Below are 24,754 nucleotides of genomic sequence, written 5' to 3' on the forward strand. Positions count from 1 at the left end.
TACAAATGATAGTCCACGGTTGAGCATATCTAGTTGACCACTCGACAACTTTTTACTGGATATATTTACCACCAGATTTTCGGTCATTTGTTTTTTCTTTTGTTTGGACCCTTTCCCTCTCCTCGTTTTTCTTTTGACTTGTCTCTTATTCCTAAAAAAAAACACCACCTGAGGCCCCAGGGCTGGCTGGCGTTGGTGGGGTTACTGTGTTTGCAGCGGCAGAATCTCTGGGATCGGTGTCAATGTTCACAGTTTCCTTGTTGGTAGGTCGACGTCTATCATCAGATTGGATTGGGTCCCCAATACTGCTGCTGCTGCTTTCACTACCGGAATTAGATTTATTCGGAAAGCGAGTTTTGCACTGTTGATCACGGTGGTGGTAAAACTCTTGCCACGTATAGACAATATCGTTGAGGTAGTCGAAAGTATCTCTTTTGAACTTCCTCAATTTACATTGTTCTATGTCCTGTTTATATCCTGAAAGTTTGGAAATGATATCACTTAAAAGTGCAGCAAGTTCTTCAGATGATTTAAACTCACTTGGTTGGGTTTTGAGTGTAGTGATTTCTGTGTCAATTGAGGTCAGGGATTTCGACAGTTCTTCGATTGTCAACAGTAGGTCGAGAGAGCACTTGTTTAGAATTTGGTCCCACTTTTCAACAAATGATTTACTTTCACTGCATAGAGTTGGACGTAGGTAGACCCTTAGTCCACGAGGTATCTTCTGCGATTTATAATACTCTACTAGGGTTGTCGCGTGTAGTTTTTGAGAGATTTCATGTCGGATAGGTTTCTCCAGTTGAAATATTAGTCTTTCCGGGTTAGCTCTACATTGTAGCGATTTCCCTGTATCCTTGATCAGAGACAATATGCGTTTGACTTCAGACAGTCAAAGGCAAGTGTAGTGGTGCGTTTATCTGTTAGATCATTAATGCGTGAGAAAGACATATTATCCAAATTATATGAAGAAGTGGGTGCTATCTTCGATTTGTGCCACACTGGTATATGGTACCAGTGAGAAGATATCGGAACAAAGAGGGATAGAGGGTGCACGCTCACTGATTTAGGAATAAGAGGTAACAAACTTTAAGGAACAAATAACAATGACTTCTAGGTGCGGGGGAGGAAAAGTGGCCCTGGCACAGGGCTACCTAGATATACAAAGAAAGAGGAAAGAGGATCCAAACTGGAACCCTCTCATCCCGTGCACACCGTAGTGATGCGTCAATACGACGCCTTAATGTCACTCCGGTATTTTACGGTCTCCCGAAGATCCACAAGAACCCAAGCAACCCTCCATTAAGACCCATAGTAGCTAGATCTCATAGCATTTTCGATCCCCTAGCTATCTATCTAGCTATCTATGTGGACAGATCACTTCAAAAACTTGTCCACGATACTCCCACATATCTGAGAGATACAACCGACTTTCTAAACTGTATTCAAAAGATCACAGCTTTGAGTGCTGACTGTATAATCTTCACCATGGATGTGTGTAGCTTATACACATCTATCCCCCACGATGAAGGCATCAGAGCAGTCCAATGGTTAATCTCCAATAGCTCTAACACCACGGGTAACAAGAATTTGATTTTGAAGTTTTTGGACATTACACTCTACAATAGCTATTTTAGATTTCAGGGGAAATTTTTCCTACAGACAACTGCCACCTCGATGGGCTCCTCTATGGCCCCAGTTTACACCAACACATTTATGTACAGACTGGAACACCAACATGTACTGGATCACCCTGAGTGGTCATACAAGATCCTAATATGGAAACGATATATCGATGACATTTTCGGTATCTGGTGTGGTACACGCGATGAACTGGACTCTTTCTTCAATTACATGAACACCATCCACGATAACATCAAATTTACCATGGAGGTAGGATCACCTCATCTACCCTTTTTGGATGTGGACATGGAAATTAAGGAAAACCGCATTAACACCACTGTTTACCATAAACCGACCAATGAAAATAATTTGTTGCATTTCACAAGTCATCACCCAAAATCAATGTTGAAGAGTCTACCATACAGCCAAATTTTGAGATTGAAACGCATAATTTCAGATCCTGCAGGCCTGGACATAGAAAGCAGCAGATTATTTGAGAAATTTGAAGCCAGAGGATACCCAGAGACAATCCTAGAGGGAGCCAAAGAAAGATCATAACTCATCAGTAAAGAACAGCTCCCTGTCCCTAAAATAAAAACCAAGGAAACACCATTACTGAATATTACTAAATATTCCAGACAGAGTTTCCAAATAGGAAAAACCATCAGAAAACATTGGAACATTCTCCACAATGATCATACACTCAAAGAACTTTTCCCCAAAGCACCCATGATTGCCTTCAGACGTGGCAAGAATCTCAGAGATAAACTCGTCAGAGCAGAAATACCTCCTAAGGACAAAAAATGGTTTTACAAACCAAAAAAATGTGAACTTTCCCCTGCCTCTGCTGCTCACACTGCAACAACATCACCAAAGGTGACCATATCATTCATCCATATACAGGCAAACAGAACAAACTACGGCTCTATGCCACCTGTATGTCCACTGGAGTGATCTTTGCGATCAAATGCCCGTGTGGCAAACTCTATGTGGGGCAAACTACAAGATCCGCTAAAGAAAGACTTACAGAGCACAAATCGAACATCAGGTGCAAAAACATGAAATCACCCCTCTCGAGAAACTTTATGGAGAACAACCACACTGTGGCTCATATTAAATTTCAAGTCCTAGAAGTAGTTAAAAAATTCTATAGTGTTGGTGACTACCAATCAATACTTTCCCGTAGAGAGAAATACTGGATTCATGCATTAAACACACTACTCCCTAGGGGTCGCAACGATGAATTTTCTTTAAAATGTTTCATCTGAAGAGGTTTTCATGTCTAATTTCTCCTTTTTTTCAATCAGGATCTGTATGTGTATAGTCTACCTCTGCCCACTTCACATTATAAATATCTGCACTTTATTACTGTATAGAAACCTCATTAGGTTATCTAATAATGTATGTAATCGTATAGACAGTGATTGCCCATCTGTCTCTGAATACCTGAATACATGAACTACATCACTATGTGGAAACTGTCTACACAATGTAGTTGGATCTGTCATATCAGCCACATAATCTCTCTGTACATCTTGTAAATGCAAAGCCACCCAACCTGAACCTCTATATTTGGATCTCTCTCATTAGGTGATCCGATCTATATTGAATATTGTCAAATTCAGATCTCCTCCTGTACCTTTTACCTATTATCTGTATGGGATATATTTTCAAACATGGCCGCCGGGTTGCACAAGTTCTTAACGTGAACTCCACTGTAAGTCTGTCATCTATTTCGATGCGCCACGCACTATACGGACTACCTAATGCATGCATGGGGGTCTTTTCTGCTTCGTGGGAAGCGTCTCTCTCCTAGCAACAATCTCCACTAACGAACGTGCACCCACGACCGAGCTGCGCGATACACACTGGATAACTGCACGCCGGGTATAGGTTGCATGCTTTGAAGATCGCACTTAGCTGGACTGATAGCAAGTTCCATTGCTCTTACAGTGTTAACGATCAACTCATTATTTTGTATATACGCGCTCGCTCACAATCTAACACGCAGCACCATTGGGTTCCCCACAGGTCCTGCCACTGTGCTCTAACCAGCACTCGATTTACGATCACACGCCATCCACGGCGCCCATTTTACAAGACTCAGACGACCGTAGGCGGACATTCACCTTGCCAGGGTGAGTGCTTGTATTTTAAATCTTGTCCTTTTAATTTAGACCAATTGAACTATCACTCAGTGACACTGTACTGACAATAGATCACTCACATTATCTATTGCAGCCCATTGGACATCCGCTTCACGCTGAACCACTTCAGTATTCACCATTCAATTGAACCCTCTGTTCTCACAGAGTCACCTCTAAATGCACTAACATAAAGGACTTTTTGAGGAATGGTGAGCATCTGTCCACCTTTTTTAAGAACATTCATTCTCACTGAACCTCCCTCTTTGAATTGACCATTTGGCCTTTTTTGAATCTGGTTGCCTGTGGCTTTGGATATATCTCAATCCAAAATTGTGTTATTTTAATTCAAATATGTTTCCGTTGCTGACAATATGATCGTGGAGATACTGTGTGTGTCATTTTTCTGGCAGTATTCGACTGTATGATGATAAAGACTATATAGGTTGTGGAAGCGACTGTGTAGCAACACTATCCTGATTGTTCTTTTCTTGATTTTCTCTACATTTTTTACATTTAGTTCTTATACATGAACTCTGGCTCATGAAGAAGAGAATATACTTCTCGAAACGCGCCAGCCGCCCTCAATGAAATGAACGGAAGTTTCTCTGTCTTTTGCGTTTGGAATAAAAAACGCTTGTTTTCTATATTTAAAAAATGGACTGCATTATTAGTTCAATTAGATGTGCTCTTTTCCATTAAAATGTATGCAATGTTGATATCCATTACAATTTTCTTGAATTGACATTAAGGCGTCATATTGACGCATCACTACGGTGTGCAGGGGACGCGAGGGTTCCAGTTTGGATCTTCTAGCCATTAAGTGGGCCATTATCAATCTCAGGTACTATCAATTAGGAAGAAAGTACATAGACCACTCACCCTTAGTCTGGATTAGCCAACGCAAAGAGTCCAACCCTCCGGTCATACAATGGTTTCTAGACCTACAACCCTATTGTTTCATGGTGGAACACCGGAAAGGAAAAGACCAGGAGAACGTGGATTTCTTTCCCGGTTCCCCTGTGAAAGAAATGTGACTTCATCGCATGGAGGAAGGGTATGTGAAAAACGTGAATGTGTCTCCCTAGCGAGTCCCCGGGGATCCATCATCCAGGTGGCCAGGACACGCCCAGCACTATTGGAGCCAGTTTCTGGGGGTGGACCAATGAAGGAGGATCACCTGGATGGGGGGGTCCTCGGGGAGTGGGACACCAGCGGGTTACATGCGGTATCCCCCTTCCTTTAACACCTTTACCCATCCTCTCACGTAGGGCATTCCAAACCACTGCCCTCCCCTTTTTCACGTGAGCACTTTCGCACAACACAACGGACTAACACTAGAGCCGTTTACCTGACATGTCCCAATACCCCCAATACCAGTGTCAGGCAAAGTCAGGCAATTAATCAGAATCACACACACCTGACGAACCTTTCCCTTCCCCACAGAGATAAAAGGTTGAGCCAGAGAGAACAGTACGAGAGAGACGAACACGGCAGACAAAATATTGAGACGGCTACCAGGCGGCAGTTCAAGAGAAGGAGAAAGGCAGCGGGAAGCGAGAGGGTGGCGAGGAGAGAAGTAACCTTGCCCTTTTCGTCCCAGGCCCCTGGAACCTTTGTGGGGGAGAAACTAAGTTGTGAAACAAACCTGATGAATTATAATTGAACTGTAAAAAGTGTGAAGGGGAGACCAGCGGCAGAGGGAAACCGACACCATGTGGGCACCAACTCAAGAGACTCTGATCGAGTCCCATGTTGAGAAACTACCGAAACCAGAAGGCCATAGGAAAGCCGCCAAAGGAACTCAAAGTGGTCATACGTGAGGGTCGAGCAAAAGCCAGGTACAATCGAAAGACTTTAATCCATAAATTGGCTGAACAAAAGAGTAGTAAATCCTGCAGTGAGAGGAAACCCGGGAAGTGAATCCCAAGAGGAGCCGAATCTAGGGTCCCAAGAAACCGTGTGTTTTGGAACTGTTTAAAAGGACTTTGAGATTTGTGGATTACAATTGAGAAGGGTCAGCCCAGAAGAGGGGGACCCAGGGGCGAGGACCCGATATGAACTGTGAAGTACGACTGACAAGGGTCAGCCCAGAAGAGGGCGATCCAGGGATGAACCTATCACCCAGCGAATATTGGGAACAAACTTTAATTTGTTAATGGAACTTTTGTTTTTGGTTATCTGAAAATGTCAGACTCGAAGGCAAGAGACTGTCTGAGGAAACAAGACTTGCCCATTGACGCAGTGGAGTAACTTTGCTGAAAATTTTGGGGGGACATGACACCTGAAGAAAAGGTGCCCTATCCAAATTAATGGGGACAAAATGGTGTGCCATGCAAGTTGGGGGGGACAAACACCCCCGTCCCCCCCTAAAATTACACCCATGCATTGACAGTCCTAAAAACTGCCATTGGAACGGTTGTCTCATGCTAAAGAAGCATGGGACTGTACTGTGCTCCACCTTACCCCGTGCTCAAACCGTGGGGATGGGAGACCCAGGCTACTGCCTCCTGACTCATCATTTCAGAACACTCCCTTTTTTTTTAAAACTTAACCCCAAGCGTAAGGAATTTTCTTAGTATAGGTTTTCTTAGTATAGGCCCTTTCATTTTGACTTGTCACCACGAGGACTGCTTTATTTTCATTTGATGGTCGACACCTGTCCCATCTTAGATTTAGGTTTAGATTAGACGTTTTTTCCGACCCGCATTTAAACTTTCATTGTTCAATAAACACCCTTGAACTGTGATCACTTGTGTCTCTCTTACTTGTGTAACCATGAGTTTCTCACAACCATAAGGTGAGGCTTTGCCAGTCTGCATTCACTCACACCTACTTTGTCTCATTCATCTTTCTGCATGTCTGATGTAGCTCCCAGTTCCATGAGGTGAGGCTTTGCCAGCTTGCACTCACACACCTATTCAAACTGTAACCAATATGCGTGTTCTTACACTTCGCGATTTGTGCTACGCACTTTCTGTAACTAGCGCCTAGATGCCTATGGGTTTTATGTGCTGAAATAAATGTAAAAAAAAACAATAATGTAATTGAATCTGCTATACACATCTCTTCTGTGGAGCTGCACAGCAAAAGGTTGTCTACATACTAAATGATCGTACTTGGTACATGTTTGTTGCCTAGATCTGTGTGTGGTACTCTGTTAAAAATACTAGGGGACTCACAGTACCCCTAAGGAAGTCTAGTGTGTTGGAATATTTGGCCATGGTAACTAAATGCGGTAAGACACTGAGAATCAGGGTGCAATGGAATCAAAGGCATGTGTAGCCTTTTTTGGTATGTTGAAAGAACTGTCGCAGGATTCGGTACAAGTGGGAATTCAGCTTCAACTATGCTATTCAAGGGGTGTCAATTTTGTATGAATCTCCAAATGGACTCCTTTGCTTTCTTGACAAGGTATAACCCAGTATTACTGAGAGATTCTGATGGTACAATGACTTGTTGCCATAGTGCAACAATTGTTTTGTGCATCCCTTCATCTGCTTCTCTGGACAACAGGTACTGGCGTACTCTGGGTAACACAGCTCCTTGTTTTAACTTAATACGTACTGCTCCTTCACTTTTCAAGAGTCCTACACCGTGAGGGATGTCCGTCCATAAAGTGCTTGGGACCTGTAATATGTCTTTGTGTAAATGTGCAGACATGCTTCTAGCAATCAATACAGGACATGGGACATTCCTAGATTTGCAATATCATCTTACCGTCATTATAAACATCTTCAAACAACCGTCCATCTGATATCCCATTCGATGGTTGGCCCGGGTCAATACACAAAATGGTTCACCATTCAGCTTCGTCTTCATCAATCCCTATGAGTACTACTTTGTAATCCGCAATTACCACTCCTTCCAAAACTAACGAAATAATGGTACCTGGGACATGGTCTTGTTGCACTGCAGGTCTAAACAAAAATTCTGATGGCACTCTTCATGGCTTGTTTTGGATGCCTGGCACTAAACTCAGCAACACAGTTACTCCATAGGTAAACAAATCCGGATGCATGGGACTCCTCTAGTAACACCATCACTGAACAATGCTCTTGTTATCGCCAGGACCCTAGCATAACAAATCCCTCGCATGGAATATATCACCCCCTCCTCTGAAAATGAAATGGTCATATTTTATTTACTCAGCAAATCCCTCCCCAACAAATTTACTGGTGTTGCCTTTGAAAACAACAGTGGTGCTAATATCTTTTTATTACCTGCCTTGATATATAAGTCTTCTCTGAATTGAACCAAATGCATTGCCCCAGTGAATCCCTGCATGTCCATTACTTTACCTGATACGGGGAATTGTCCTTCCTTAATGCATGATTTTGTAGCACCTGTGACAGCCATCCACACCTGCCATGGGTATCTCTTCCGGGTCGGCAGTGACTGACAGGACTGGGCACATCAGGGCTCGCTGGGATGTCTGTTCGACCCTGGGAATACGAAAGGGTTACCACCGACCACACTCGGCCCTGTGTATGGCATCATTGTGCCGTGCAGCAAAACATTTTTCCCCAAACTTGTGGGGATGGTTGTTGTGTCTGCTGCTGCGCATACACGGGTACATTATTGGTTATTGGGGTGGCATCTGCTGGGGTATGCTTTAATCTTTTATGTCATTCCTCAATATGTCACTGAGGGGGTATTTGTTCATATGAAATGGCCACATTGACCTTCCAATGACATCATGTGATTAAGTCCTAAATGGTTGGAGCAGTTTTAATAGGTCTGTTTAGTCCTAGTTTTTCAAAAAAGCCAACTACAGCTATGACCCACCGCATTTTCTCACCACTCATCAACCTGTTCCACCATTCTTCTTCGTCGTAATAATTCAAGTTTTTGAAAAGGTTGGCCAAGTGAACTGCACAAGCTCATTTTGTCCCTGGGCAAGTCAGTAGGAGATGTCTTATCATTTCTATCTCCTCGGATTGTGTATAAAAGCTGCATATATTTGTTTCTGATTGGTTTCTTCTAGCCAAGACTTCTTTTGTGTAGAGCAGATTTAGGCAGATCCGGAGAAAGTTTTGACTTAGTTTTTTATCCGGGCATTTGGCCAGGTATCCTCTAGTTTGATTCACTTTCATCGTGTTTGGTGGCAGATGTGCTGTCAATTTTGAAATTCCCACTTCCTCTGGCGCTCTGGTCCAGTCTCTTTCTAGAATGTGTTTTTTTACTTTGATCGGGTTGTTTTTTAGTTCCTCTTCAGAACGTCCCACCCAGTCTAAGAGCAGTTTGTTTTTAGTTGACCATTTCAGCAACATCTTACAAGGTTCAGCTTCTAGTTCCTTGTTGATGGCCTTGAGGATCAGTGGTGGGGAAGGAAGGGTTGTTTTTCTGTATAGCATTACTTCATTCCGAGCTATGATAGCTTTTAGTGACTGCAGGCTCAGCTCTCTTCTAATTAGGGATACTGGTAACTGACAGGTTTAATTCCTTGCTCCAAAATGACCCCTCTAGTTTATACCAGAGGGTATCCGAAGATATGCCATTGCTTCAGTGCCGTGGGTAAGACTTGTTTTCTCTTGCAAATGTCCACTTACAACTATGCGTTCTTCCGAGTTCCTTTGATACAGGGTCCGGTCAACGGCTTGCACACTGTGGGAGCAGTGCCCCATTCCAAGGAGTAGACACAGGCCTTCTGGTCAACACGGTGTTTGCAAACCTCTTCAGATTGTGCACGGGGGAACTGTTCAATGTAGACGGGTGCCGCACCCCAGAGAACTCCAGCCAAGGGTGGCATCAGGGCCTTTCAAATCTTTCAAACGAAATGGGCCTGGAGCCTCACAAGGGGGGCCAGAAACAGCCCCCATGCTGCCAGTCAGCAGTTTTGTACCAGCACAATATGTTAATTTCTCTATTTTCTCTCTGGTACTTAAAATGTGCACTTAGCAGCATTCATATTACACGTTGTGTTTCTGGGGCCCTTCTGGCTGTCACTTATCACAGGATACACAGAAGTGTTATCACCTCATTGCCTTCTGACACTGCTGGGTGTGCTATTAACCTTATCTGTGTCTCCATTGTAATGTATGCACCCCATGGGTGCCTCAGACTCTTTTTGTTCTATTTAGGGGCCCCCAACCATCCTGTTGAAAAGGGCCCCAACACATCCTCAGCCGTTTGGATTCCAACTAAACTATATCCTTTTACCTGACCCCATACTTGCCAAGCCTACCGATTTAGGTGGTAGGATACAACTCTTTAAGTAGTCCTACCTACTGCCTACCGATTTAGTGTCAACAAATACTGATGTAAAAATATATATATATTTTTTTTTTTGGCCTGCATTAAGCAGCCTGTTCAGCTATGGTTGCAGGGTGCGCAAGTACACAGAATCTGAGAAACGTTCTTCAGTAGGGATGCGTCCAAACTGCTGATTTTATAATGGTGTGTTCTTACTGGCAGCAGTTAGCAGACCAGTGCGCCAGTGCAACCTCCCCAGACTGTCAGAGGCGCCCGTGAGATCCGCTCCAGCACTTCTGGATATCAACAGCCACATGGTTCACTGTACCTCAGCTCCCCGGTGCCAGTCCTCTACATGCTGGGGCGAGCCGCTGAAGCAATGGCGAGCCACTCCTCTTAATGCATAGCTCTCAACTCACCTGCTTTTGGCTCATCTGTTTCACTCACCTTGGAGCCATGGACTAATTTTTGCCGGGACCCGATTTCGAAATCCTGAAATCGGGTCCAGGCGCGACTCTTCCTGCGTGAATGGGGGTGTGAAAAGCAAGTGAAATGCTTTTCACGCCCCCATTTCCTCCACCTTCCCCTCCCCGGCGCTCTCCTCCAATGCATAGCTCTCAACTTACACGCTTTTGGCTGGTGTCACCCGCTTTGCAAAGGGCTGACTCACCCGCCAAGCCTCCTGCAAGCCCATTCATTCCAACGGGCATCTCACCCGCCAAAAACAAAATCTGGTGATTTCACCCGCCTTTGCAACACAAATGGTTGAGAGCTATGCCATTGAGAGGATTGTGCCTGGAGCAAACCACCATACATGCCAACCCTCCCGATTTAGGCGGGAGACTCCCAATTTTTCAGTGAAAAATATTGCTATTTTTCACGGTATCACGCCTAAAATAACTATAGCCCCAATGCATTCCTATGGGCAAATGTGTGTCTCCCGATTACCCTATGGAAATGTCCCTCCCGGGTGCGTCTGAATGTTGCCATATTCGATCCTGGTTATGTTTGATATTATGTACCTGAGTAGAAGGAGGTGCGATTTCAGAAAGAGTGTGAAACGGGCAGCTGTAAGTACTGAGACGAGGAAGAAGGGGGCGGAGGTAATATTCCATGTATACTAACATGACCGCTAATAAAGTAGGTTGCACCGCAGGCTTCTGAGTCGTGGAGCAAGATGGCGCCCGAGGAACACGTTGCGGGGGTTTTGACGTACGGCGCAGGTGTGGACCGCCGCGGGGCATCATGGGAATGGGCGGCGGTGCATCACGGGAGTGGGCGGCGGTGCATCATGGGAATGGACGGTGCATCACGGGAATGGGCGGCGGTGCATCATGGGAATGGACGGTGCATCACGGGAATGGGCGGCGGTGCATCATGGGAATGGGCGGTGCATCACGGGAGTGGGCAGCGGTGCATCATGGGAATGGGCGGTGCATCACGGGAGTGAGCGGCGGTGCATCACGGGAGTGGGCGGCGCTTGTGTGCCTGGAGCGTTCATTTCGCTGGGGGACTTTGCGGAGAGAGGTCGCAGTTGAGGGAGCGGAGTGGGCAGAGTTGCAACATGGAGGACGGTAAGAGGCCTGGTCACTGGCGGTTCGGGGAGAGGGTGTGTGCCCTTAAACACGGGTATTCGGCTCCGCGGGAGCTGGCTCGGGGGTGTGGGTGTTCGGGAGGGCCGGGGAAGATGGCGGACCTGGAGTGGGGGCCGCGGCTTCCGCGCGCCTTCAATATCCGGCCAGTGCGCGCTGTAACCCCCGGCAGGAGCGGGGGGAGGGGTGGGAATGCGGGGAGCCAAGCGTGCAGGCCCGGCGCCCCGCCATCCATGTGCGAGGCCCGGCGCCCCGCCATCCATGTGCGAGGCCCGGCGCCCCGCCATCCATGTGCGAGGCCCGGCGCCCCGCCATCCATGTGCGAGGCCCGGCGCCCCGCCAGCCATGTGCGAGGCCCGGCGCCCCGCCAGCCATGTGCGAGGCCGTCTGCACGTGGCCCGGGCGCCTACTCGCACTACTGCTGGGCTTCAACCCGCTTTCTCCCCTTCTCACGTGTAGGTTCTGCCAAGAAGCACAAGAGGAAGCACAAGCAGATCCTGGGCGATGCAGCCGTGGCGGTAAGTACCCCCGCAGCCCACACGGGCCCCAGCACGCCCGCCTCTTGCTTCACATTCATGCTCGGTTGGAGGAAGGTTACTTATTTTTCTCACCACCACATTAACGGGTGCCCTTTTAATGGGAGGTGTGCACTAATTGAATCTTGTATCTGGCATATTCTCATCTGGGTGGGGATAGTAACTGTTAAGTCATTTAGTTGGATTACTTTCCAGGCGACTTTTTGTAGCTCCCCTTCGATTCACTTTTGTTTTGATCCTTGCGTTTACAGACAATTTTTTTTTTTTTGGTACAGTTTTTTTCAATCAACTTTAGAGACTGCGAAACCTACTCTTTAACATCTCAATGGTTCCCTTTGAGTCAATCGAGTCTTTCTCCAGAGCTAAGTGCCAACCTTGCTGTCTTCCAAGCTCAGTCCACTGTGCCCGTATCTTTGTTTTGATCGCATTTTCCCTATTGTGCAGGAAATCCAGAGTGCGGGGGAGTTCCTCATCCAGCCCTCCAACAAAGTGGCCCAGCTGAACACGTCTCAATGGCCCCTGCTGCTCAAGGTAAATATAACCAACGTTGACCATGGCCCCGGTCATGGTCTAGCTAATGATTAGGGGGAAGTGGGCCCAAAAAAAGAGAAGGCATTCCTGACTTGGATTTTAAAATGTTTTGCTTTTTTTGTTTAAAAAAAACGTTAACATGCGGACTTAATACTACTGTAATGACACTTTACGAATGATCGAGTCCAGTGTGGGTGCCCACTGATTACACCCACGTGTTACTTCATGTTCTACCACTTGGCAGTCTCATGTCATGTACTGCTAAAGTTCAGGCTCCGTGTCATCAGCCCGATACGGCCTTATTCTGCATCATGTGAAATGCTAAGTGCACGAGCCAGGCGTCACTAGATCCCCCAGTCTTGACTCCTGCTACCCTAAGTGGGGGCTTAATCTATAGACAGTAAAACGTCTGGCATATCCAATGTCTATGGGGCCTCCCGCCCCACAGCTTCTGCAGGGTGTTTGAGTGTACCATGCGTTGCGTGTCTGTCTGACTGCGTGCTTTCCCTCTTTCAGAACTTTGATAAGATGAATGTGAGGACGGCACACTACACCCCTCTTCCGTTTGGTGCAAACCCTCTCAAGAGGGAAATTGCTGAATATGTGAGGTAAGCATGTCACACGTACCGTTAAACCCTAAAAGTCACGTGTGCTTATGCAAGTCAGTGCGTGGGTGGAATACTGGGTAAAATGCACCCGCACCAGTCTCCTATATCACACTATGAACTGGATGCGTCCTTTTTGTTCACAGAACTGGGTTCATAAATCTGGATAAACCAGCCAACCCCTCATCTCACGAGGTGGTTGCCTGGGTTCGTAGGATTCTGCGTGTGGAGAAGACCGGACACAGCGGAACTTTAGACCCCAAGGTGACGGGGTGCCTCATAGTGTGTATAGACCGAGCTACCAGACTGGTGAAGTCTCAGCAAAGTGCAGGTAAGTCACTTGGTTGGTGTTTTTTGGGCACTGCTCTAGTGGCAGACCATGTCTGCTTTTAATCGTTTCAAACGGCCATTCTTCGAACTCGGTAAACTGGACTGTCTTCCCCGTAGATACGTGCACATTATAGTAAAAGCCACAATCTGCCGATCTTGTATGCTTAATGGGGACTTCATTTTGACTTATGCAGGAGGGCAATGGTTCTATTGACGATATTGTGACTCGTGCACGGTTGTGCTCAGTAAAAAAGCTGCCACTGCTCACTACTCTTGTCGTCACTTCTAGGCAAAGAGTATGTGGGAATCGTTCGGCTGCACAGTGCTATTGAAAGCGAGATGCAGCTTTCAAAGGTAAGACATGACTTGTCTCATCTCGCTATCATTGGACATGGGTTTCGGTAGAGCTGTTTCTCCACGTGTGCTGTGATGAGCAAGTTTATCCATTCTCTGAGTGGCCGTGACCCTCCCGCTGCACTGCCTGTTGCAGGCCTGTGTCCCGTGGTCTGCCAGCATCCTGTAGTGATGCAGTGTTCTACTGAGCACTACAGCTGCTGTCTGTGCCACTTGTGGGAGTGGGCCCCACTGGCCATGGGTGGCATCTTGTTTAAACATGCTGCCATCTTGCCAAAGAAGAGTGAAACATTTCTGATCGCGTGTGGTGGAAACTGTCTGTAGAATTGAGGAACCTTTAATGCAGTTCTTGTGTAAAAGTCGCTTTTGGCATCCCTTTGCTATGGAAGAAATTAGTTGTGCGGTGCCGCTCACATAGTTTTTCAATGTATGCTGCTACTGGGGTGCGTCTATTCCCTCCAAATGTGGCTAGACTACAGTTACTATTTGTGCCTGCACAGAGGTTACTGTAGTTTCTAGAACAATTGGGAACTAGTCGTTATATGCTCAGTTCTCCGGCCAGTAATTGCCTACTATTGTAACTGCTCGGCACCTACTTGTTAGATTTGAATGGCGTCCGTACTTAAAATTTGCCTCGACCTCTTGTGATTTGTTACTCCTTAACTAACAGGCTTGTTGCATTGATTTATTTTAACTTGTCAGGCCATGGAAACATTGACTGGCGCTCTGTTCCAGCGACCGCCCCTGGTTGCTGCAGTCAAGAGGCAGCTGAGAGTGAGGACCATTTACGAGAGCAAGCTGATTGAATATGATCCCGAGCGGAGATTGGGTAAGGATTCGTATTTAGGGACATGCTGCCCAGCAGCCCTGAGCCAAATGATGTGACCTAGATGTCACTAGCATTCGTGTGAGGATGACCAATATCTATCACCCATGGCTGATGGCTCGTGCTCTAGTGTCTATGCATCCTGGTCCCGCCCTTTGATCTATTGCTCATTGCTTCTCTCTTCCCTCTAGGTGTCTTCTGGGTTAGCTGCGAGGCTGGCACTTACATCCGGACCCTGTGTGTACATCTGGGCTTGCTGCTTGGTGTTGGTGGGCAGATGCAGGAGCTGCGCAGGGTTCGGTCTGGTGTCTTGGGAGAAAAGGTATGCTGTGTTAAACTGTCTGCTTCCTGGCACCAAGGCGTTGAGTTCAGCTCAGGGTATGGTCCCCTGTTCTGGTAATTTAGTCTTGGTAAAGTGAATGGACTGGAGATCTGCAGACTGGAGGTGACTTTCTCCAATCGAGCATTCTTTAGTCCACAAGCAATGTTCTTGTACTGTACGTACGCTTTCTTTACCTACCCCATGTATGCTCGTGTGTGGTTTTGTTATGTTTAATCATCGGGAGAACCATGGCACATCTGGGGTGGGGATTGGCTGCTTAGCCTATGCTGAGGCTCAAAGTTCCTCTGGCACCAAAACCTGCAGTCTGGGGAGTGTATAGTTCGCTAACATGGGATTGTTTGCTTTATGTGCTGCTGTGGGCGGGGAAGATGTCTGGGTGTATATGCGAGCTTATTTTGCAGGGTTGTGGAGACTCAACTTGTTTTGTTTGTAGGACAATATGGTTACCATGCACGACGTGCTGGATGCTCAGTGGCAGTATGACAGCAGCAAAGACGAGTCCTACCTGAGGCGGGTCATCTACCCCCTGGAGAAGCTCATGATCTCCTATAAAAGACTAGTCATGAAGGACAGTGCGGTATGTATGGATCACTAGGGCTCACCTGCCGGGCCATGCGCATGCGCCTAGTGCTTTACTGTCTGCCCGTCGGATGGTAGAATTGCATTCAACGTATATGCTTAAGGTGGCACCTTTTTTACAGTAGCACCAGTAAAAATCCCATTATAGCCGGGCGAGTGTATTTTCCCTTGGCTTGATTACAAAAGTAGTCTGGTCTCGTGGGAGCTGTTGTCTTAACTTGGTGTGTAGCTGTGGCGGATGGGCCCTAGTTTGGTCCGCGTGGAAGGGGTGGGCGACGGCACTCTACATTTTAAGAGCCAAATGATGTGAACTAGATTTCATTAACACTCTGTGTGATGATGACTTTCATCTATCACCCATGGCTGATGGCTCCGCCTGCAGGTCTCCCTGCATCCGCCGCGTGCACGCTGTTCTAAAGCAGTGCGATTCCGCCCACTGTGTTGGGTAGGCTGCTGCATTGACTAGTTGGATGTTGACAATTCTCATTTCCTTACAGGTGAATGCCATCTGCTATGGTGCCAAGATCTTGATTCCTGGTGTGCTGCGCTATGAGGATGGCATTGAGATGAATCAAGATATTGTGGTGATCACCACTAAGGGAGAGGCAATTTGCATGGGTAAGGTGAACCCGTGTCTCTTCCCGCCCTTGGGCATGGGGGGGGGGGGAGAAATTGCAGCATGTAATGTGATGATCAAGTTTATCCATTCTCTGAGGGCCTCTGTCCAGTCCTCCTTCAGCACAGGATTCCTGTTCTAGGTTTCTGTGTCCGCGGCCTTCTTGTGGCCTCTGGCGAGTAGTGTTCTACTACACTCCAGTGGCACTAGCAGTGCTGTCTGCGGGAGAGTACTGGACTGGCCTGGGGTGGCGCCCTGTAAAGGACATCACCCTGCCAAAGACGAATGAAACTCTTCTGATCACGTGGTGCAAGTGGCAGAGCGGGAGAGGGGTTCTTAAGCCACACAAATACCTAACGAGGGCAACAAACAATGCTACAAATGGGGTATTATCGGGGTAACCAATGTGCTTGACTCGGTGCAGCAGCCACGCAACCTCGTGTTGTAGTACCTCTGGCATTAAACTAGCTGGTTCTCTGCCCTAGTGGTTTCGCAAGGGGCTGCCGTCGAGGAAGTAACAGGGAGACGGTGCGCTACTGTGGCACGCTCTAATCTGCGTTTATTTTACTCCCCTGCTTGTCCCCAGCCATTGCTCTAATGACCACAGCAGTGCTTTCTACCTGTGACCATGGCATTGTGGCCAAAATCAAACGTGTAATCATGGAGCGAGATACCTACCCTCGGAAATGGGGCCTTGGGCCCAGGGTAAGTTGATGCTTTCGCTTCAGTCCGCCATGTCCGCGTGATTAGCCTGTTGTGCTAGATGTGTGACGTGTTTCCCACTACGATCTCTTCCCAGGCAAGTCAAAAGAAGATGATGATCATAAAGGGCCTTCTGGATGCACGCGGCAGGCCGAACGAGAGCACCCCGGCGGGATGGACTGCGGAATACGTGGATTATAGGTATGTGTGTGGGTACGGGAGAGCTGCGGTGCTTGCAACTTAAGCCCTCCCGATTCGATAGCCGGAAATAATGGTGAACACTCTTGGAATGAGGTCGGGTCTGGTGCAGTCGGTCTAGAGACTGTATTGGCACTGCAATGAGCGCCGGGGGGGGGGGGGGCACCTGATGTCGGCGCACGGGTGGTTTCCCAAGCAGACAGTTATCCCTTTCCAGTCTCTCCTGTGGCTCTAGAGGGAGTCAGTCTGCAAGAGCAAAGGTGGTTTGATTCTTTGGTACAGCTTTGCGCTGCTGCCGAATTTGGACTTCCGTACACATTCTCTAAGATACCTTAACATAATGCTGTTGAATGTCTCATTTCAATTACACGTTGTAGGTTAGATGCTCTGAGAATGCATTCTGTCATGTGATGTAACATGGGGGCCATTGGTGCTACGGTCTCCTGTCCTTTCAACGCTGTGAGCAATTACTCTAGATTCTGTTTTCCCTTACAGCGCTGTGAAGAAAATTGCTCCCGAAGAAACGCCCACATCTTCTAAGGTGAGTCTGGGAAGGGTACCCTGAAAGGTTTGGGGGTGGGGGGGTTATTTGATCTGAGTGTGGTCCTGTTTATCTCGTTTAGCTAGTGTCGTTGGCTTGGGGCCCTCCTGATCTGCCTTGTCACCCGGCTACAGTGAACATGTAGGCCTTCAAAGGGCTTTGGGCACCCCGACTGATGGCTCCTGATTGATGGCTTTACCATCGACAGCTCAGTGGCTTACTCCACTGCGACAGCGAATCTGTTCGCGTTGGAGCAACTTGTGAAAGGGTCACTCTCCAGCTAACACTTATAACACTGAGGTTTGGGGGGGGGTGTTGTGCTCCTAATCCTTGGTCGAAAATTACTGTCTGGCTTTCTTATGTTTACATTGGTTTCCCTTAGTATCAACCACACTTTAGTAAATGCAATTATTTGCCTAGCCTTGGTGTTGCCCTCTGATCCTGTACCATATCCTTTAGCTGCCATCTTGGCAGGTTTCCCGCGCCTCGTGTAGAGATTATCCAAAAATCTTGCATCAGGAATACCTGGGTTGCGGCTGGCCTCGGGTTAATATAGCGGTGCTTTCTGGCCTGGCTAAAGTTTACACAGGACACCCATTGCAGTAGACCCAGCACTTGGTACATAAGTGCTTACATTCCTGCAAGTTTCACGTTTATTTTGATGTTTGAGTTGGCTGCTGCTTTGTGTGCATAGTGTTCATCTGTGTTTGGTAGTACAGTCTTCTTGCGTTTTGCATTTAGCTGTTCTGCACACACGAAGCGTGAGGCCGCATATTAACATGAGATCATAGTACTGGTCTAGTGCTGTCCACGTGACGACTTACCGCTGACCAGCCTCCAAACTCTCAGACATTATGAGCAATGACTGGTGGTAAGCAGTCAACAGTGTGTTTGTACTTGTACTCTTCAGTAGAGATGGAATGATGCAGTTACTGGTACCGTTCACAATATCATGGGACTAGTGTTGCAACTTGTGTTTGTGCCATGTGTCTCTTTTTCGTGCGTCTCCAGACGAAGTGATTTTTGAAGATTGCAACGTGTGCTTGTAGCACTATTGAAGGCTTTCATCCATGCATCCCGTCACTGCAGGATGAAGTGGGGGCGTAGCATCAGGGTCATGGGATGTGAGTCCTGTCAATGTCGCCATTACTGCAGGTCCTGCGGGCATTGCTGTAAAGGGCGGCTATTTAGTGTCAGTCAGCGGCTCGCATCTTGCACTGCAGTCTCCTCTGCCATCTGTAAATGCAGACGACTTCTCTGGTCCGTTTTGTGCTTTACTGTGGGCTTGTGTTAAAAGACGCCGGAATTAAATGTGATTAGTTTCCGCTGCTTTGAATTCGGCCACACACATCTATAGTTGACTGCACGTCTGGTCTCTGGCTGCACTGGTTTCAATCTAGACAGATTCCAATTGTTCAGGGCCCTCTCCGCTTAGCCTCAATATCGCCCTGCAACACCTTCCAGCTATCCAATCTCCGTTTCCCTTCACTGAGCCCACTTGACACTGACGCCTTCATCACGCCTTTACTCTACTTGCTCCCAAGACTTCCCAACCCCGTCAGAGGGGCTTGCGCATACGCCTCATTTCCCCAACGCTCCTTGGGATGGACGAAGCGTGTAGCCCCTCCACCACCGCGCGATATTTACTCTACACTCGCATCTATATTTCCTTTATACAAGATCCATGGCGACCCGTTCTTGTAAAACACCCCTCCCCGCCCCCCCCCCTCCCGGATCGTAATAAGACTTTTGTTTTTCCAGTTATCTGGCACTTGGGGCTCATCTGTGCATGGGGAAGGTGGTGAGTCGTTAATGGGACGGTAGGTGCAATGAATGGTAAGAAGCGGATCTTCTGGAGACGGTCGTGGTGTTTCCCGCACACAAGGACGGCAGTAACAACTAAAATGAGTTACGAAAGGAGTTAATCGACTTGACCGACTTTGGGGAAACCGGGATGGCTGGGAGACTCCTGGGGGCACTCTGGAAAATGAGCAGGGTTTGGCAGATGGGGTGGGGGCTGGCTTTTCCTATACCAATGTTTGGTCCTGCCTTAATGAACCGCGAACTGGTGAAATTTTGGTTTGTCTATTAGTACAAACCATGACCCCTCCCCAATCCCCTATTAACGAATGTGTCCGCTATCGGCTAACATTTAATGCATCGTATTTTATTCTCTTATAGCGGAAACGGGAAAGTGGCAGTGAGGGCGAGGAGAGTCCCGTCGCATCGCCGGTGAAAGTAAAATCTGAGGCAGACATCAAAAAGGAAAAGAAGAGGAAGAAAAAGGAGAAAAAAGAGAAGGCGCGAGAAGAGATGATGGCCCAAGCAGAGGGGGCCCAAGAAGATAGTCCAGAAGAGCAGGAGACCTCGGTAGGTGTGCTTAACTTCACGTGCAGGGCGATTCATTATAGTGGTGTTGCAGTGGTAGAAGTGCGTCTCCAGTCCTTAAGTGTGCCCTCATTTTTAGGCACCTCTGCGTAAGGGCGGCTCATGGAGTCCAATGTGTAGGTGCGTTATCACTCGACATAGTCGACGCCTGGCTGCCTGGTGGGCTGCCTAGAACTCGCCCAATTGCTCAGTTAAGATGACGTTAAACTTTGGTCTTTTTGCCACAGGTTACCGACAGCAGCAAGAAGAAAAAGAAGAAAAAAAAGAAGCTGCGAGAAGCCGACACGGCGTCGGACTAGCTGCCACTGCGCATAGGGGCGGAGGCACGGCGTCGGACTAGCTGCCACTGCGCATAGGAGCGGAGACTGTGGCTATTGTACATAGAGCGGCTCGGCTGGACCTCTCATGGCATCTCTGTAAACTGGCAAAATTAAAATGTTTCTGGGTGAATGGCATCTTAATCCTGGCAGTGTTGCTGTGCGCGCATATCAGCAGTGCGCGGTCCCCATGCGCTGCTCGTACAGGAAGTGGTAGCGCCAACTGTTGCAGCATAGGCTGTCCCGGTTACATTGGACATTTTGTTCCGTTTGTGGGAAAGCATTTTTGTTCAAATTGAATAATTTCTATATCGGCTCTAGGGGTTTGTTTCAAAACACTAAATGGGCTGTTAACATTATTATTTTTTTTTGCTGGTGTGCAGCTAAGCAGTGTAAACCTGTCCTGAGTGACTACACAACTGCTTCAGACCTGTCGACACTAGGGTTTGTGTTGAGCACGGACTGGATTTTCTCTGTCCAAAACCTACGTGCCGTTGCACCATAACTACACCTGTTGCTCAGCGGTATTGTAAAATAAAGTTGTTTTGGATACTTTTTTTTCTTTGGGTCTTCATTGCCTTTTTAGTTGGTGAATGGTATCTCTCGCTGCCCTGCTTCGCTTCCCAATGATCGGCGGCATGGCCGCGAGTTGCTACGGCACCTCCCCAGCACCTGATGTATTGCCAGTGTTTTACCGCTACCCAGGTAATTTGCCAATAAGTAGGGGGTCTGTTAAACTGGGAAGTGGTCCTTGCAGTTTTATTGTGTGGGTATAATTTTTTTTATGACGATCCTATCGGTTATACCTAGGGTGTGCGTTTCACCCCAATGCTGAATTTCCTTAGTTTGGACCAACTTACCACTTGGCAGCTTTAAGTAACTCATTACTTTGTGCCGCTGGCAAATCTTTACTGCGTGCTATACCATGATGCTCTTGGGCTACCAATGTGCTTTCTAAGGGTTGATAACATTGTATGTTTCCTTCAGAACGCATCCATTCCTTTTTACCGTGTGTTTTTAACCATGCATGTTTATTAGATCTTGGACCCACGAACTAACATCAAAATTGGTGCGCCCGTGCAATAAGCTTTCTATGACTCCTACTTCACGCCAGTATAATCCGGAGGCGACTGGTTGGTTGTAAATTTATTGCTGCAGGTGGGCGAGAATAATGGCACGATGGGGAAGCCAGAATACGTTTTTCCAGCCAATGCTAAATCTTGGATCAGTGGACTGATGCATCCACTAGAGGGGGACTGTGTTTGACCTCATGGTCACGGGTGCGAATCCTTGCCGGTCCCCTGAGCCCACCATCCTTCCAAGGCCGATAATAAAATGGAATATAATGGTAGAAACATACGCTCTACAAATACACCCCTCTTCAGTCTATGCAAGAAAGCCCCTCCCTTGTGGAGCCACATCTGGGATCTAGTGATTTACTGCAGGAGTGTTTTGGGAATTCGTGTGGGGGCTCTTGGGTCCCTACAGCCAACTAAAGCAGGATACTTTCTTAGGGGTATATATGCATTTTGGGGTTGCCAGCTTGAACGCTACTCCATATGTAGCCAAATGTTAGTTAATGAAGTCTGTGGAAGAGAAAATCTTAACACATCTGTAGTCACATGGAAAGCTATGAACAAATGGCGCTTGCTCGACTAAAGAATTATGTAACGGGAAAGGCCTCGGCTGTAAGTCTAACATACTGAATTGATTCAAATGTTGGACTTGAGAAATCCCAAAGTAGATCAGTATCTCCTAGGCCTGATACTGACTTGAGTGGGGATATTGAAGTAGATTGTGACTTAAGTGCGAATCTTAATGGGGAAGAAGGATTTGAAGGAAGACTCGTCATCAGTTGAAAGTCCCCCTACAAACTATCCTCCCATGCCAAAATCCCCACCTACCATGTCTCCTGAAATATGTTTGGAACTGGAAAAGCAAAAAGCAAGAATTCTGGATATGAAGCTACAATTAGAGCATAGGAAACCTGAACTTTGAAAAGGGCATCTCTGGCTAACTAGTCTTCAGTTTCAGAGTCCTCTTGTGTGGCTCCTTCCAGGACCAGATAACCAAAGGAACTGGTGAGTCATGTATGCTGTGAAGTGTGATATCATTGACTGGTTAAAAACATTTGAGTTGGCATGTGCCATGCAGGAGTTGAATGTTGTTGACTAAGACCCCTGGGTTCTTTCTAGACTTCCCCAGAATGGATGTGATATTATTCTGGAGATGGATGTTGCAGACAGGAAGAACTATAGCATGGTAAGACAAGCCCTCGTAGCCAGATATGGGTAGACCCTATCCCAATATCTGAAAAGGGCTAGGGAACATAGAAAGGACGGTCTGCTAAGGGCAACCTGGGTATGTGAATCCATAAAGTACCCATATGATTGGATTGAAGGCCACAAAATGAGAACATTTGATGGCACAAGGAACCGTTTTGTGCTAGAATGCATTGTTGATGCCTTTTTCCCCAAAGTTGAGACCGCACCTGTCTCACTCAAAAGAATTAGATCCAAAGAAGCTAGCTATTGCTGCTGACGTGTGTAGCCAACAAGGCCACTCACAAGGATTCTGCGTCTCCTCACAAGGAGGGAAAGACGCACAAGAAGGAAGGGAAAGATAATTCCACAAACAACCCATCCAAAGAGGCCCACAAACATAACAGAAATGCCATGGTACATTCAATAGGGCTAGTGAAACCTCTGGAGCCAAACCAGAGGGAAGTTAATAGAAACCACCATTCCAAAGTACTTTTGGTAAATGTGTTTGTGGGTCTGGTGATCATGTGAAAGGTGAACACAGATGTAAGGGCAACCCCATGGGGGTCTCATTTGTGTCCTCAGCCTTAACTCAAGAGGGAGAAGCTCCTATGACAGATGCCAACTTGAACTCTATCTCAAGTACCCGTTGGAGTTCAGGCTAGATACATCAGTGTCCCTTAGTTCCTCTGGAGAGCTATAATTTCATCCCAGATAAAACAAAAGGCTATTTTTAAGGACGGTGTTCTCATTAATGGTCAAGAACCTTCTGCCTTTAGAGACACTGGGGGCAGCATCAGAGTGGTTGATGAGAATGTGTCCTGCTCAGAAGTAGCTAAGGCTTCTCTGAGACCCTTTAAGCTTGCTGGAGGCCCTATCCAAATGTTCCCCATAATAATGCCTGTCATCCTGAAGTAGAATGATAAGACTGTCTGCATTCTTGTCCGTATCCAGGCAGAGGTGCCGTCACTGTGCTGCTGGGAAAAGATCTCCAGTTATTAGATATTTTCTCACACGGCACACCAGGGACGTCATTTCACCAAAAGGCCAAGGGTAGTGAAAGTGACATGACCCTTGACCTCTGTTGCCATCACAGGAAGTGATGGCACACAACCTTTCACCCATGACAAAACAGGAAATGGCGTCACAGCATCATTCCTGAGTACACCAAGAAAAACATGGTTACGATATCACTGTAATGTGATATACATTTCATACAAGAATGTATCACTCACTTCATATGTAGTGTTATCAGTGTGTAGAGGCCCATGTTGCCAAATTAAAGTGAATGTACGATCATCTCGAGGTTCCAGACAAGGCAAAGGAAGCTGCTCCTGCTCAGGGTTGGGGCACTCCGGCGGGACCGCTCTTCCTGCTCCCAGTCCTGTGCCACAGATTGCAGAAACTGAGCATAGAAGAAAACGGCCATGTGTGGTCACGGTGTACAATTACACGTAAAGTAAGGCAACGTGCATCTAATGAAAGGAGGCAAAGCAGCATGCAAAAAGTGACAACAAATCTTTACTATAGTTGCTGTTTTTAGGCAGCGCTTAAAGCACCATTCATTTGCCAACTTCTGATTCCAGAGCTCTCAAGTTTCAAGAGTCCTGTGTTTTCCCTTTGGATCCTGGGACTTGTAGTTTCGTTTATTTCCATTTGAAATGTATGAAAAACTACACGTCCCAGAATTCCTAGCAAAAGTAGGGCTTTGTGGACATGTCACACCTCACACATGGCCACTGGGATTTTGAGAGCTGTGTGATTCCGGCCTCCCTGCCACTTTAAGAGTAAAACATTTGAGCTTGGACTCCAATATCAGTGAGCTCAAACTTACAAGAAAGCATTTTGAGTTTCCTCTGTTGCCAACCGATGGTTAGGATGGTATATTGTGATTTGTTCCCAGCCCATTTCCTGTCAACCCCCACTCCAGTGTTTAAAACAGGGCAAACTGAAAATAGAGTGTTTTGTTTGATTGTTGGGCGCTTATACAGTAAATACATTTTGTTTCAAAGAGCCCACAGGGTAACAGGGACGGAACATGGGATTGCAGTACGAATAAATATACATAAAATACAG

General features: G+C 46.9%; 1 protein-coding gene and 6 non-coding genes across 7 annotated transcripts; all 7 read left to right on the forward strand.

Annotated features, from left to right (window-relative positions):
• Window positions 1–11,360: 11,360 nt before the first annotated feature.
• DKC1 (dyskerin pseudouridine synthase 1) lies at window positions 11,361–20,974 on the forward strand. Its single transcript, XM_069648976.1, has 15 exons — window positions 11,361–11,533; window positions 12,011–12,069; window positions 12,532–12,618; window positions 13,135–13,226; window positions 13,370–13,554; window positions 13,843–13,907; window positions 14,610–14,736; window positions 14,925–15,055; window positions 15,510–15,653; window positions 16,153–16,273; window positions 16,858–16,976; window positions 17,071–17,174; window positions 17,667–17,712; window positions 19,894–20,082; window positions 20,328–20,974. Exons 1-15 carry the CDS (start codon window positions 11,524–11,526, stop codon window positions 20,397–20,399), a joined length of 1,551 nt encoding a protein of 516 aa, XP_069505077.1. The 5' UTR covers window positions 11,361–11,523; the 3' UTR covers window positions 20,400–20,974.
• Window positions 13,975–14,209, forward strand: LOC138570369 (small nucleolar RNA SNORD17). Its single transcript, XR_011303451.1, has one exon. It is a non-coding gene; the product is annotated as a small nucleolar RNA SNORD17 (small nucleolar RNA).
• LOC138570855 (small nucleolar RNA SNORD83) lies at window positions 14,779–14,853 on the forward strand. The gene has a single exon (XR_011303876.1). It is a non-coding gene; the product is annotated as a small nucleolar RNA SNORD83 (small nucleolar RNA).
• On the forward strand, window positions 15,086–15,216 carry LOC138570363 (small nucleolar RNA SNORA36 family). Its single transcript, XR_011303446.1, has one exon. It is a non-coding gene; the product is annotated as a small nucleolar RNA SNORA36 family (small nucleolar RNA).
• LOC138570854 (small nucleolar RNA SNORD83) lies at window positions 15,952–16,027 on the forward strand. Its single transcript, XR_011303875.1, has one exon. It is a non-coding gene; the product is annotated as a small nucleolar RNA SNORD83 (small nucleolar RNA).
• Window positions 16,337–16,575, forward strand: LOC138570368 (small nucleolar RNA SNORD17). Its single transcript, XR_011303450.1, has one exon. It is a non-coding gene; the product is annotated as a small nucleolar RNA SNORD17 (small nucleolar RNA).
• LOC138570362 (small nucleolar RNA SNORA23) lies at window positions 18,389–18,567 on the forward strand. The gene has a single exon (XR_011303445.1). It is a non-coding gene; the product is annotated as a small nucleolar RNA SNORA23 (small nucleolar RNA).
• Window positions 20,975–24,754: the final 3,780 nt, after the last annotated feature.

Source organism: Ambystoma mexicanum, chromosome 2q (genome assembly GCF_040938575.1).
Source record: "Ambystoma mexicanum isolate Mex_15411 chromosome 2q, UKY_AmexF1_1, whole genome shotgun sequence".
Lineage (NCBI taxonomy): Eukaryota > Metazoa > Chordata > Amphibia > Caudata > Ambystomatidae > Ambystoma > Ambystoma mexicanum.